Source organism: Myiozetetes cayanensis, unplaced genomic scaffold, assembly GCF_022539395.1.
Source record: "Myiozetetes cayanensis isolate MyiCay16 unplaced genomic scaffold, myiCay2020 scf1, whole genome shotgun sequence".
NCBI classification, from domain to species: Eukaryota; Metazoa; Chordata; class Aves; order Passeriformes; family Tyrannidae; genus Myiozetetes; species Myiozetetes cayanensis.
Genome location: NW_026086604.1, coordinates 132424595 through 132439691, shown reverse-complemented (window position 1 = coordinate 132439691; position 15097 = coordinate 132424595). Strand labels below are relative to the sequence as shown.

The 15097-nt window shown below is 35.1% G+C and overlaps 1 protein-coding gene across 16 annotated transcripts in view; it reads left to right on the top strand.

Moving 5' to 3' along the window:
- NEBL (nebulette) overlaps nucleotides 1-15097 on the top strand; it is a 245879-nt gene that overhangs the window by 194187 nt on the left and 36595 nt on the right. For 13 of the 16 annotated variants that reach the window (XM_050325454.1, XM_050325439.1, XM_050325413.1 and 10 more), the window contains 8 exons: nucleotides 404-514; nucleotides 3163-3273; nucleotides 5051-5161; nucleotides 5823-5933; nucleotides 6822-6926; nucleotides 10815-10907; nucleotides 14066-14158; nucleotides 14540-14633. The exons of 2 other annotated variants lie outside the window; for them this stretch is intronic. In XM_050325454.1, the coding sequence (XP_050181411.1) occupies nucleotides 404-514; nucleotides 3163-3273; nucleotides 5051-5161; nucleotides 5823-5933; nucleotides 6822-6926; nucleotides 10815-10907; nucleotides 14066-14158; nucleotides 14540-14633 (829 nt within the window). Of the gene's footprint in view, nucleotides 1-403; nucleotides 515-3162; nucleotides 3274-5050; nucleotides 5162-5822; nucleotides 5934-6821; nucleotides 6927-10814; nucleotides 10908-14065; nucleotides 14159-14539; nucleotides 14764-15097 lie in introns of all 16 variants that reach the window. One more of the 16 variants, XR_007630107.1, reaches the window with a different exon arrangement.

Genomic DNA, 15097 nt, shown 5'->3' with positions numbered 1-15097 from the left:
TCACCATCCATCCTGAGCAAGAGTATTTTCCTGTGTCCCCCGTGCTGCAGTTTGATTCCATTATTTTTGCTGTGTCATGGAAAACAGATGATCTCATTCTCTTGGTAGAAACTTTAATGAGCTTCATGTGCCATTTGTCTTCTCTTTCCCCTACCAAGCAAACCCTTTCTTTCATAGTTCAAGTTCAACATTCTCTTTGGAAATAGCATACACATATTTTTGTCTATATTGTCTCTGTCTTGTATAGATTATCTAGATAATGAAATGAGTAATGAAGTTGCTTATTAGTATGATAACTAATTTATGACATGGTTAATTTCTGGGTCTGTTTACAGTGTTCTTTCTGAAATATGCTTGGAATTGCATGTGTATGTACCACTAATTGTTGGTTTTGCTTCAATAGAAAATGTATCGCAAAGATTTTGAAGAAGGGATCAAGGGAAGGCCCTCACTGGATTTAGACAAGACCCCAGAATTCTTGCATATAAAGCAAGTCACTAACCTTCTGAAAGAGGTAAAAGACTTTTATGTATTTTTTGCTGTTGTTAAGTTGTAAATAAGCAATAAGCAGCATCATTACAAGCTCCGGAGTGCTGAGTAGCTTAAAGTTAACTTGGTAGCTGAATACAAGTCCCTTCATGAGTAAAAATTGCTTCACATCAATTTTTATTCTGAATAGTCGTGTAGTAAGGAAATTATAAAGCTCAGCACACCTGAAGCAGAAAAACAGAGTTTTTAGAGAGATGAAGGGGTGGAAAGGAGGATTTCTGTTGGCATTCAGATGGCAGTTTTTCCTTTTGAGTAATTATTTCACATTTATTATAGTCTGTTGTGGTTATATGGATGGCTTGAGCTGTGTATGGTCCCTTTTAACTAATTTATTTGAAATAATTATCTGTCATACATGTTATAGATGAAAATAAAGAAGACTAAAATTCCATAATATGGCTGTGATAATGCATAATTTACTTTAAGCAAATTTTGTTTGAAGGTACAAGTTTTCTGTATGCTCTCTGTTTCTTTAAAATTTGTCAAATGTTCTCAGTTGTACATTTCACTAAAATGAAATAACTTTTTTCCATAACTGAGAATCCTTTTGTCTTTAGTGTTTTTATGTTGTTATTCAAAATTGGTTTCATGTTAGGTTTTGAGTATTGGTTGGTTCTGTAGATACGGTTGCTGTTTGACCAAATTTTGAAGAGCTAGAACTGCTAGAATAGAAGAGCAGAGCTGATAGATATCCTCCCTTTGAATCTGGGAACCAACAGTACTTTGTCTGTATTTATTGTATTAAGAATTGATTTTTTTTGCCAAAACAAATTAGAGATGCTAGAATTAAAACCCCTTGAACCTTATTCCTTTCCTTGTTCTTTATATAACTTATCCCAGTCTATTAGACTTTATATGGATAAAGAAAAAAAATTATTTTCAAATTTTCTTTATTATTCATCCTCTAATAAATAATTTATTCTGATAAACCTGGCTGTCAGGTAAGCAAGTCTCAAGCTGGGTCTAGTTTGTGCAGTACCATTCTATGTGTACATCTCATATATACCTACTCACTAGGGAAAAATGCAAATGCTGTCATTTTGTTTAATCTGGTTGCTGAATGCTCACAGAAGTGGTTATTGCATGCATAGTTTTAATGTGCTATAAATGTTCATCTTTGAAAATTTTGATGTAGCTTCCCTCCATAGTGCTATATGCATTAAGATGTTCCCTAATTCCTACCTCTTCAAGTTTTATGACTCATTACTTGGGGAATAAACCATGCTTGTAAGCCAAAGGGGAAGAATATGAGAAAATGGGAATGGTATTTTAATGCAAAACTGCATGAATTTTGTATGGTTTTATATCCATATTCAAGGAATATATTCCAAACCCAAAGTTTACATAGGTCAATTAATTATTATCTTTCACAATTAAGCAAAATTATGTATTTCTTCATAGTCAAGGATGTAGCTCAGTATCTTTGCATTAAGGTTCATAATAAACTTTAAATAGATAATGCATGAAACAAGAAGTTACTTAAAAATGAATCAGTTTTCAATTCCTTCTTTTTTTTTTTTCCTCAGTGTCAGCTGTGTTCCAGCTTATTCTGTTGCCTTTCCACTTTAGATAATTCTGTCTATTTTGTAACAATATGAACTTTTTTCTCTGGAACCACATCCACGACTTCTTCAGAAGAGACAGATAACTAAATAGTTCTAAATCAATAGAAGTTGTTTCCTGCTTGTTGTAGGACATGCTTGTGATGATAAAAGAAGCTTCTTTAAAAATACCTGTTTTCCTTTCATTTAAATAAAGGGCTTATGGAGAGATAAAGGTGCTCACTGCTGCTTATGAAATGTAATACATAATTAGGAGTATTAATTCATGTCTGTGTAAATCTTTCTGATATATATTTTCTTCAATGTTCTTCTAGTTTCTTTGCTTAAAAAACCCTAATCATCACCTGGAGATGGAGCAATTAAAATCCTTACAAAACTTAAAGACCTTGAACTTCAGTAAGCTTACATCAGCTCTCCAGGAGCTGGGAAGAGGAAAAATAACCAAATGTCTGTGGGCAGGTTTTAGTGTGCTTTGAATTTTATACTCAACATTTGAGTACTCTGGAGGCTGCAGCTGCTGAATGCTGATAGATCATATCAGTGCAGTGTCTAAAAGGCACAGGAGTGATATGGTAGGAATATTGCTTCTACATTATAATTTATCAAGCGGTTGTTTTAACAGGTCCTAGTGTGTTGTTCAGGGAATCCATCCTGATTGGGATGCCATTAGTGGGACAGAGGTAAAAACTGCAGCACAGCATATATTGATCTGAAGAAAGAAAATGCTACTGCAGTTAAAATGTCTGTCCAAAAAACAGTGAAGGCCCCTAAACAGTGTGATAGTTCTGTACAGGGAGAGCTGGTTTTCAAGAACGCAACAAAATATATGATGACGTTAAAATCTTTTCACTTTTTCAGTGTTCTACCTTTTGATTTTAACTCTGAAATCTGTACTACAGCTAATTCATATTTCATAGAAATTTCAAAGAGACCCTTCAGACATTTAATAAGTGGCATTTCTTTTCAAGGTCTTGCATGCGGTATTAAGTGGAGAAACCTCTTTCATTATTTTCTCTCTCTCTTTTTTTTTTTATTTTTTTTTAATCCTTAGAAAGAGTATCGAAAAGATTTGGAAGAAGGGATAAAAGGAAAAGGAATGACAGTGTTTGAAGATACACCAGATTTGATTAGAGTGAAAAATGCAGCTCAGATACTAAATGAGGTATGTTATGCTAGTGAAGGTTATTAATATCACAGAAGATTCACCTTTTACACTAAACTCAATGGAGAAGATTCCATTTTTTTTTTTTAATTTTTACATAATCTACAATGAATTTCATAAGGCTATTTCTGTTTTGCTTTAAAATACAGTAAAGCTCTGGATGAAAATCAACTCAGGACAAATATTACAGATTTCAGATTTTCAGGCAATTAAAAGGTTAAATGAGATTTTTAGTGGGTCAATAGGTACAGCATTTAGAACTGTGCTATTTAGAACAGACCTGTCTGTTTAGAACAGACCTTCTGAACACTTGAGTTCCTATGGTGGTCTTCCAAAGACTGTCTCTGGGAGGCAGCAGCAGGGTTGGAGGGTGTGAACAGGGAAGAAGGAAGGCTAAGCTCATGTTCCACGTTATGCCTTCGGGCATTTTATATTAATTTTATACATACACACGTGTGTATATATATATGTGTGTGTGTATATATATATGTGTGTGTGTATATATATATATATACACAAGCACACATGTTTATTTGCACACATATACTTAGTCAGAGGGGATGCCATGCACAGGGCCAAACTGACCATTGTAAAGAAATACAGGAATGTATAGCTGTAACTTCCAGGATTATCTTTTCCTTGGTGTTTTACACAATACGAAGCTTGGGGAAAACATCTGCCATCCCACTGCTACCAGAGAGGAATTGAGGGATGATGTTTTCCCATAGGTTAACTTACACTTTTTGCAAAAAACTGTGGTTTGCAAAGTAAAGAGTTGTTTTATCACATTTATGTCCATATCAGAATGAGACAGAGATGAAAGACTGAAAATCTTTTTGCTCTTGTTCTTGTATGTGATCAGACCATTGCACTGAGTCGAAATATATTCTCCTTCTTTTTTCTAACTTATGTACAGCTTAAAAAATAATTATCAAGCAAGAAAAGTAAGGAACATTTTTTAGTTATATGTGTTTATTTTGAAAAAAAAAGTTTTCCACAGGCAGAGGTGAACTAGAATAGAAAAAGAGTGATTACTACTGTAGTAATAGGAATAGTACTGGCTAAGAATATTAAAAAAAAAGAGAAGTATAATTATTGTATACAATATTTCAGTATTACATTTGAATATATTTTGCTGATGAAGAAGGAGTATGTCCTTGATTGTATAAGATGAAGATGAAATATTCATTTTGTTTTCAAGTTATTGGTTATTTATAATTTATGTTGTGAGGAAAAAGCAGCAATCACAGATGAGTACTGCCACTTACCTAATGGCTATGGTTCAGGAAAGACCTATTAAATGAATAAGTTACAACTTCCTGCTCTGGAAGTTCACTGGAAGCAATTCTGTATGGTATTAAATTTCTAACATGTAGTCTTTTCATAAATAAAATATTTTCTTAAAAGAAAATGTGTTTCAATTAGGCTGGCATCAAGTACCAGCTTATTACACTATGTTCTGCAGAGCTAAAGTCCCCTTCTACTTTAGAGGATAATTGTAGCAAGCTGTATGGACTGATTTCCTCTCACATTAAAAATTCAGTGGTAGAAGTTTGTACAGTCAGTGAATACCTTCTAAAAGTTTTTCCCCTGTAGTTTGTTATGTTTTTTTTTCTGACAACAGCTTAGCAAGAGTCTTGAGAGTTTTGGCCCTTAATCTAAGAGTTTTGATTGACTCTAAATACTAAATTTCAATCTCTTTAGAAAAAAAAACCAAAAAAACTACCCGTAAATCTCTGGATACTTTGAATATAATGTATAAATTTTATCTTCACAGAGACAATACAAGAAAGACCTGGAAACTGAAATTAAAGGGAAGGGCATGGAAGTTGGTCCAGATACACCTGAGATAAGACGAGCCAAGAAAGCTTCAGAAATTGCAAGCATGGTCAGTACTGTACCTGGTGCAAGCTTTCCATGTGAGAGCGTGCAACAAATTATTGTCATTGAGAATTCCAGGTGATGACCCATCTAGACGGTAGCCATACCACAGATTTCACCAAATAGCTAATCTGCTGAGATGCACGGAGTCTGAAAGTTGCATAATCAACATGTGGGAGAAATTTAGACTTTCCAGAACTTTGACTTTTCCATCATCTTTTGCAGCTTGTTCTTATTCCTCATGAGTTATGCCTGGGATATGCTCAATTGCTGTGGGCTCTACTGCTTTTAGGTCTAAATAACTACTTATTTAGTTAGGGCCAAATGATAAAAAGAGTTAGAGAGATGCTAAAACCTCATGACCCCAGTCTTGCAAAGCATGACAGAGGGAGAAAGTCTCATCTTACCTGTGTCTGTGATTACAGCTACCAAAACTACAAAGACAGATAGATGTGAAAGGCTACATCAGAGCTGTTAAAAGAATTTTTTAGCCTGTCAGCAGCTACAGTGTGGGTGTCACATGGATAGATTCTACAAAACTAGTACTGTTGAATCAATAGTTATTTGGTGTTTTCTGAATGCTGCTCAGTGGAATTGCACAGATTGAATTGGGAAAAAAAAATTAAGAATGTGGCTGTTAGATGTATTTCCAATGCTACTATTTTCAGAAGGAATACAAGAAAGACTTGGAGAATGAAATTAAAGGAAAGGGAATGGAAGTGAGCACAGATACCCTTGATATACAACGAGCCAAAAAAGCTTCTGAAATTGTCAGCCAGGTGAGTACACAATTAATTGCTTTAAGATTATTTGGGAAGTAAAACACAATGAAATGTTAAAAACATAAAATCTTCTTGAACATTCTTAGGCTAAAAGATATAAACAGTGCTTAAAAAAAAAAAATAAAAATTGAAAAGTTTATTTTAAAGTCTGACTGGTACTATCAGAATAGCTTTGAAGACAGCATGTATGGAGAATTGTAGTATTAGTTATGAGTTTCTTTCCCTTTTATTTCTTATTCAGAAAGGATATAAAAAGGATCTAGAGACTGAAATGATAAGAAAAGGAATGCAATTTGGTCCATACACTCCAAAAATACAATGAGTCACAAAGGGCTTCAGAGATAGCAAGCCGGGTAGACATAGTCAAAGGCTGAATGTTTTAATTTTGTGTAAGATTGAGTGCTTGACATACATTGCTCAAAATGCTTCTTCTGTAGCTCTGTAGAGGCTTTCATACCTGTACTAAATTAATTTACATGTAGTGAAATGTCTTAACTACCTGATTCTTATCTTTATCTAGACCTGTTATACCATGAAAATTGGATTTACTTGTTTACATCTATCTGTAGTTCTTTTTACTTTACCTAATGATATGTTACATATATCCTGACAGTAAAGAGAAGATATATATGAGGATATATTATATATGAGGATATATATAATAATATATATATATATATATATATGCATATTATATGTTTTTAGTGTGGGGGACAGTGTTGGGTGTCCCGCACAGGTAATGGTAAAGAATATCATGGATGAGAGAGGTTGAAATAAATACTGGACAGGGATGAGGAGGCTCATCAGCAATAGGCGTCTTTTGTTACACTTTGGATGTCCTCAGCACAAAAACCACGAAATAGACATTTAAAAATTATTTTTCAGAAAATGTACAAAGATGAAGCAGAAAAGATGCTCTGTAACTATTCTACTGTCCCTGACACTCCTGAGATGGAGAGGATAAGAAATACTCAGAAAAACATCAGTTCAGTGAGTAATAATGCTTCTCTCTTTGCCTGTAACTTTTTAGATATTTTTCATTTTAAATAGGCTCTCTTGTACCACAGCATGAAATAGGGAACTTATGAGTAAAAGTCCTTCAACCCATTTGCATAATTTTCCTGGCAAAAGCTGTATCACTCATTTCTTTCAGTAAAAAAAAAAAAAAATACTCAACTTTTCTAGGTGGGACACTATTATTTTGAATTTCTAAGCTACTTATACTACCTTGCCAAGCCACAGTTATTTTTAAATGAAGATTTTTTTTTCTTTTTCCATCAAACCTCAGGAAGTACTTTATTTAAAAGTGAAAAAAGTCTAAGGCTTCTTAATGTGCATATAAGATTTTTCATCTGTTTTCTATCATATGTACTGTACATCAAGATTTGGTTATAAAATTAGAACAGATTGGGTTTCATAAATATATATATCTAATGATTTTATGTTACACTGGGTATATTTTTAAATTTTATGCTAGATTTAAGTTTCAGTGTATCCCTAAATATAAATTATGAGCTTAGATTTCTAAAATTGCCCAGTTTGGGATGTATTAAATTCCACTTCCTTTTTGGGTCCATTAATTCTGCTGTTTGTAATTCTGCCTTTGCTTGTAATATAACAGAGAAGAGGAGTAAATCTAGCTTCCAGAACAAAAGACCAGTTAACTGTATTTTATGGTAGGCTAAGTAATACTAATAAAACCAATGATTTGAGGGAAAGGAATATAAGTTACTTAAATATTTTAGTACTATCTGACACAGATGTTGTTCTTTAATTTAGAGATATCTGCAGCTTCTCCAGCTCTCAGAAGTATGAACTCAGTTAGTTTCTCTCAGAGCTGTTTACCTGCAGCTATCCTGTATAGCTGTGGCATCAGCAGCAAGTAAGAGACTGCCAGGAAAGCAGAGAAGATAAACTGTCTGAGGCTTCTCTAGGTGGTGGTCATTCCTTTAATGTCTTCCAGCCATTACCTGCTCTTTTTCTTCCTTTGGATGAGGACAGCTGAAAGCTACATCTTTCACAGATTCACAGAATACGCCAAGTTGGAAGGAACCTACAAGGATCCTTGAGTCCAACTCCTGGCCCTGCACAGGACCATCCCCAAGAGTCACACCATGTGCCTGAGAGTATTGTCCAAACCCTTCTTAAACTCTGTCAGGTTTGGTGCTCTGACCACTTCCCTGGGAGCCTGTTCCAGTACCCAACCATCCTCTGGGTGAAGAACCTCTTTCTAATATACTTTCCCTGACACAACTTCAGGCCATTCCCTTAGTCACCACAGAGAAGAGATCAGTGCCTGCCCCTCCTCTTCCCCTCATGAGGAAGTTGTAACTGCAATGAGGTCTCCCCTCAGTCTCCTCTTTTCCAAGCTGAACACACCAAGCGACCTCTACCACTCCTCATGCGGCTTCCCCTCAAGGCCCTTCACCATCTTCATTGCTCTCCTTTGGATGCTCTCTAGGAGCTTAATATCTTTCTTATATTGTGGGGCCCAAAACTGCACACAATATTCAAGGTGAGGCCACTCCCAGTGCAGAGCAGACTGGGACAGTCTCCTCCCTTGACCGGCTGGCGATGCTTTGCCTGATGCTTCCCAGGACACAGTTGACTCTCCTGGCTGCCAGGACATTGCTGACTCATAGTAAACCTGTCTACCAGGAGCCCCAGATCCCTTTCTGTGGCATTGCTTTCTAATAGGAGCTCTTGACAGACCCACTGACCCCATTTTGTTTCTTTCCATCTGTTGCCTCCTGGTTTTGAATGGTGCTCTGCTGGATGGTGTGATGATGATTATCACCATTTCTTATGTCCCTGGCATCCTAACATGCTACACTGAAACTCCCTGTAACAGAGGGGATCCAAGCGAGCCTCTGTGATCTGCTTTCCTGCTCCAGCCTTTGATAGCTTTAGATGAAGTCTTCAAATGGAAGACCTCAGTGGGTCTGGCAGTGGGGACTCACAGTTAAGTACCTTTCACTACTTAACTAACTTAAATAAACTTAAATAAACACTACTAACTTAAATAAACTCTCACTACTTAATTAAGCCTTGACAAGTCCCTGATGCATCTGAACCCCTTGCAGCCCTCTAAGGCCAGTTTGAGCCTTCAGTGCCAAGGCTGACAATTATCCTCTTCGTTAGTATACTATAGTGTACTATACTACTAGATAATATGAAATGAAATGTTTTGTGTTCGAGGTGATTTGTGCTTTGTTTTGTGATTGTCTTTCTGTTTCTGAACTGGATCCTCCAAATGTAGGAAAGCAGTTTATAGCTGTGATTGGATTATCTTTTTTTCCTTCTCTTTCTCTATGTCCTTATCTTCCATCATTCTGTGCTGTTTAGATTATTAAGGTAGTTTACTTTTTATTGAGTTAAGATATAGCTGGGAGCAGCCTCAATATAAAAAAAATAATGACTCAGTAGTCTTCTGATTTTTGGATTTTGTCTCAAGTATTTTCCTGCCTTAAGAGACAAAAGAAGTAACTAACTCTACAGGTAAGATCATTGCTGCTTTTAGCTCACTAGCTCATTTGGCAGATGATTTACAATAGGATATTTACTTCTCAGTCGTCTCTTTCATAGAAAAATTCCTGTCTCCAACATATTTTACCAATTCCTACTTGGTAGAAAAGTTCGGTCCATGACATAAATCTTTCCACCTGACATGTTGCTGCAGAAGAACGTTCACGTTCTTACTCATAAACTGTCTCTGTTCTCACGCGGTAAAACAAAATTCTAAATTGTTAAAGTTTTTCTGAATATTTAAAAATTAGTTGTGGACATTCACTCTCCTCCAGAACATTTGGCAGTAGTATTCACCCTAGGTTACAGAGGACTTCAACGAAGCAGGAGAAATGAATCAAGAATGATGTTTTTATTGTTTAAGGTTTATTGATAGGAGAAGTTAAATAAATCTTGGTTTAAGAAAGGTAGAAATACTAGATGGTAGAGATTTATTTTATGAACTCCAGGATCAGACTTGGTTTTTACACTACTCAGCCTGGAAATACTTACTGGAATGGCAACAGCTGTGACACCAAATACTGAAATTCAAGTAAAACTTCTTTAGGAGTTTTGCAATGTGAACTGGTGCTCCATGGTTATTTAAACTATAGCCACACTTGGAATCTGTGGAGGAGTTATTTACTGTCTCCTTCAGTAACTTTGAATGATTGATATTACTGATGCAGTTTGTGTTTCATCCTTTACTGAAACAATTGGAATAAACAACACGTGTATCTGAAATAGAGAGGAGAATATTATATAAACAGCATGTGTATCTTTTCAGAAGTGAGCTTTGTTTTTTAGATGCGGTCCTCAGCTTTCTGGCATGAACCCACAAGTCAAAAATTGCGTGACTTGGATTGTAGCTCTGGCTACAATTTTGTAGTTATTTTGTCATGAATATGACAACATTTCTAGTTTCTGAAATCAGAAACAATAGTAATATCTGTTCACTTCTCACAGTATTTTAAGATCTGAAGATTAAAAATCCCAAATCAAATCATGCATGTATGTGCACATTCAATTGAAATGAATGAAATTATTCAAGTAAAAAGTTACATTTGTAAAAGTTTATAGATTATGATATAAATTTTAATATGATTTCCAAGGTTAAAACTGTCATTATGAATACTTAAAAATACTGAAGTCAGTCTAAGGATGAGAATATATTATCTGTGTTACAGTTGAAAACAATGTTATCATAGTTATTGATAATTGGTATGATTTATGAAAAATTAAAGTATTTGCTTTCCTAGCAAGATTTATAGTCAGACCAATTTGGAACTTGGAAAATTGCCCAACCCTTTTATGAGAACTTGTAGTTGCATTGCTAACAGTCTTATAATTACTTTTTCTTTTGGGGAAATAAAGGTATTTTATAAGAAGGAAGTAGGAGCTGGCACATCTGTAAAAGAGACTCCAGAGATTGAAAGAGTAAAGAAAAATCAACAGAATATTAGTTCGGTAAGTGCTATTAACATTAATTATTCTTATGTGAGTAAATGGTGGACAATTTTTTTTTTCATCTTGTTTACTAACAATTCTACATTTTTGTATTATGCATCTCATTCCAATGAGATATATATTTTAGAGAATATAGGGTTTTTGGTATAGAGCTCATCTCTAATGTAGTTCTTCAATGTCCAAAGGTAGAGTTTCTAATTGAAGCGTTAGAAAAAAATAGGAAAAACTTTTAATGAAATATTTGAGGAAAGTGTTTTGTCTTTCAAGGGTGAGAAACAGGAGATGTATCTCCTGATATGACATACTGAACAGCAGTTGTATTTACAATTTAGAAAAATACCATACGACAGAAAAGAAAATCTCTAACATTCTAGTAGAGTTTGCAAGTATCATGTAGGACTTGATACAGTTTGCACATCAAGAAGAGGAAAATTATAGCCAGACTTGAGCTATGAGAAAAGGTGGGGAGTTTGTGCCTCTTTACATGCTGATGACAAGTTGATTTGTGGATCTGAGATTGGTTTTGAATTGATGTTGTTTATCTGTGGATGTCCCATGTCTTTGGCACTTTAATGAGCAACTAAAAATAAAATATAAAAGGGAGTTTTTTCTTCAAGTAGAACATTCTCTTCTGATAAATAAAACCTTGGAAAAAAGCATAAAAATGACTGCCAATCAAGAAAACCCTTTTAACTGCATTGTTCACTTGTTTGTTATGTTTGGTGTGGACTCCTCTGGGGCCATTTTTATATTTGTGACCTGATTAGATTTTTTTTAAGAGTTTGAAAGTAATATATAGATGTGACACTGAGCTGTATTTAAATATTAATTGAAATCTAAAGTAGGTCCTCTGGACACCTATTCTACTCAAATTTCCTTGGTTGCTGAGCAATGTTAAACACTGCATATTCCCCCAAAGTAAGGTCAGGTAGGGAGTTTCCATAAAATTTTGAAAAGCTTGTGTTTTGCTTGAAAGTTTTCTCTGCTCCATCCATCACTTTTCATCTTATCATTGTGAGTCACAGTGCAAGCTATCATGCGTCCTAAATCCTGAAATAGTGGTTTTGGTTGGGAAGCTATTGGTTTATTTCATTTGAGGGTGATTTTTAATTTTTTTTCTCTCTTTTGATTTTTTTTTTTTTGTTTTTTTTATTTCCAGTTACCACAGGAGTTTATTTTGAGAGTAGTTACACACACACTCACACACATACAAACACACACACACTTATTAGGAGTGGTCTTGCTCTAGTGTTTTTTCACACTTTCAAAGTGAAATGAAAAATATTGTACACTGTTCTTACTGTTTTAGAAGTCCTAAACAAAACAGGGGTGAAGAGAGGAAAATAAAAGGTTGATCAGTATACTAGTAAACACACTTGAACAAAAACATACCAAGAGAAACACAAAATACATTAGTGCTGTAGTAGTATAATGGAAGGAGCATGGCCTTTACATTTATAGTTAATGTTTTACAAAAGGTATTTTATTACATGTAGTGTACTTGAAATTACTTAAGTCTTATATAATATTTATTAAAAGTGTAGAATGCCAAATTTAAAGACAATGTGCAAGAATGTTTCAAATTATGTGTCAGCAAGAGGGAAATTATACTGTGCAGTAAGAGGAAAATTATATTGCGTAATTTACAGGGGTCCCAAAAGAAGGCTAAATTACACCAATTTTGAATCCATTAGATTTAAACATTTTACATATATGTTTGAACTTAGCCAGAGGAACTTAGGACATCTTTATAGCTATTTTCTGAGCTAAATGAAACTATGGAATGTGAAGCAAATTTGCAGTGAAAGAAACCCCAGAACACCAAACCAAAATAACATTCACTGTACAACCAACCACACAAAAAAGTCTGTTGAATCATGTCCTGAAAGTGATCAGATTTTTCCAGATTACATATATAGGTGACAAAGATCAGAATGGTCTGTTTTCAAATCCTAAAAAACAAGGTGGTGACAGCCAAGGAGGTTGACCTCATCTCACCTGTTGTGATGATTAGTTTGGAAGAAGCAGCCTTCTAAACAGTTGGAGTCAAGATCTCACAGAACTTTCAAAGCAAGCAACAGACCCATGGACTGTAGCTGAATCTGAACTGAAAAGCTACAAATAACTAAGGATTTTTAAAAAATGTGTTTATATTGAGAGGCAGAGAGGGCTGGACACAGCACTGGGAAGAAGGCTTTCAGAAGAAGATTCTATTTTTGTTTTTGTTTGTGTAAAATCCATGAGGAAACCCCTCTGGTATGTCAGTCAACACCACACAGCTGCAGTCTGATTAAAACTCAAGTAATGGACATTTTGAAGCATTTTAAGGACTACTAGCACTGCCAATTCTTAAACTTACCTAATAGTTTCTATTAAAAGATCCTTTTTTTCCCAGTGTTTTAGTATTTTCGCCAGTCCTAAACTGTCTGGACTGAAATTTTCCATTCCTGCTCTGTGCTTTGGGCTTGTTTGGTTTTATTTATTTATAAATTTCAGCCAAAGCAGCTGCAGCTTCCAAGTATGAGCTCAGAGAAAAACAAGTTGTTTTGTCTGTGTTAAGAAATGGGGCACTCTCCAGAAGTACCATGTCTTGGAGAAGAAAATTGAAAATTAAATTTTGCAAAAGCAACAATAAATATGACAGCATCTTCAAAGGCATCATCTGTCTGAACATCTATATTCTCACTTATGTGTCAGCATGTGTTTTTAGAGAACTTGACTGAGACTTAGCAGTCATCCACCCTTTTAGGAACACATTTGTGAAATGCTGGGTTTCCAAGATGGACTGGTAGACTCCATAGCAAGATAACAGCAAGACCAAGTTGTTGTCAAAGTGATGCAAGTCTCCAAGTAGTATATGCAGCATCCCAATTATCGTGAAGAAAGCCACAATCTCATGTGATGAATATTCCCACTGTGTTTTAGGACACTAGGCTTGTTATATGCACTTTCTATGCATTGCATCAAACAAGATGCATTAGAGACCCTAGCAGCCTGTTTTAGATATTAAATATAACTGTTCCTTTTCAGGTCAGTGGTGTTTGTAGATGTGGTCTAACTGTGCAATATGTGTAAGGGAGAGATTATAAACTGTTGTGTTTTAGTTCTTATCTGTATCTTCTTTAAATTGCTAATATTTTGTAACATCTATTCTGCAGATTAAATACAAGGAAGAAATTCAGCATGCAACAACTATTTCTGATCCACCGGAACTAAGGAGGGTTAAGGAAAACCAGAAGAATATTAGCAATGTGTGCCCCATTTTCATTGCTTGCACACTTTGCTCTGCTCTGTTAAATATGTTTGTGTCTCAGTGAATATGTCTGTGGTGTTTGTGCTAGTTCTCTTTGTCCACAAAGACTAATTTAATTAATGGTAAAATGATAACTTAGCCTTACACTTTGGTTAATAACAATGAGAGTGAAGTATTCCTGTTGACATATCACTTGTGTGTGTATGAGATAGAACTGCAAGAGGATGAGTACTAAGTATCATGTGGAAAGATGTGGGTGATTATTAAGGAATGGTATTTTCCATCCAAATACAGTGTGCTCTTTAATGATGTCTAGCACACTGTTGTATTTCTATTACTCAGAAGTCTCTGTTGTAATATCTTCTGACATGTTTGCCAGGTCCAATACAAAGAACAGCTCTGCAAAGCTACACCTGTGAGTGTCACCCCTGAGATGGAGAGAGTCAAGAGGAATCAAGAGAATGTCAGCATGGGAAGTTACTCTCATTTAGTCTGTTGTATAATTTTTGGGTGCATAGGATGAGTACAAAGTTCTGCCTTCAGAAGCTGTGCCTTTTCTCTAGCTAGGAGGAAACTGATGTATTACAATGTATTGGGATTCAGGTAATGGAATTGCTTGAATTCAAGTAATGGAATTACTTGAAAACCCTCTTTTAAGAAGCAACTGTGAAAAGGCATTGCTTGGTTTGGGAAATGGCACATGAAACTTCACGTATTTGATTAAAGAAATGGCTGCAATGCTTTGAGATCCTTCAGATGCTATTCTCTGTCTTGGGTATTTGCAGGAAATCTTGACCTTTTTTTTGACTTTTTTTTTTTTTAACACAGTCTCTGTTTATAGATCTGTTTACTTTATAAAAAATTAGCTACAGTGGTACTCAAACTTCTACTCTTTAACCTATCTCCTTCTGGTTCCTCAGTGACCGTCCTATCAGAG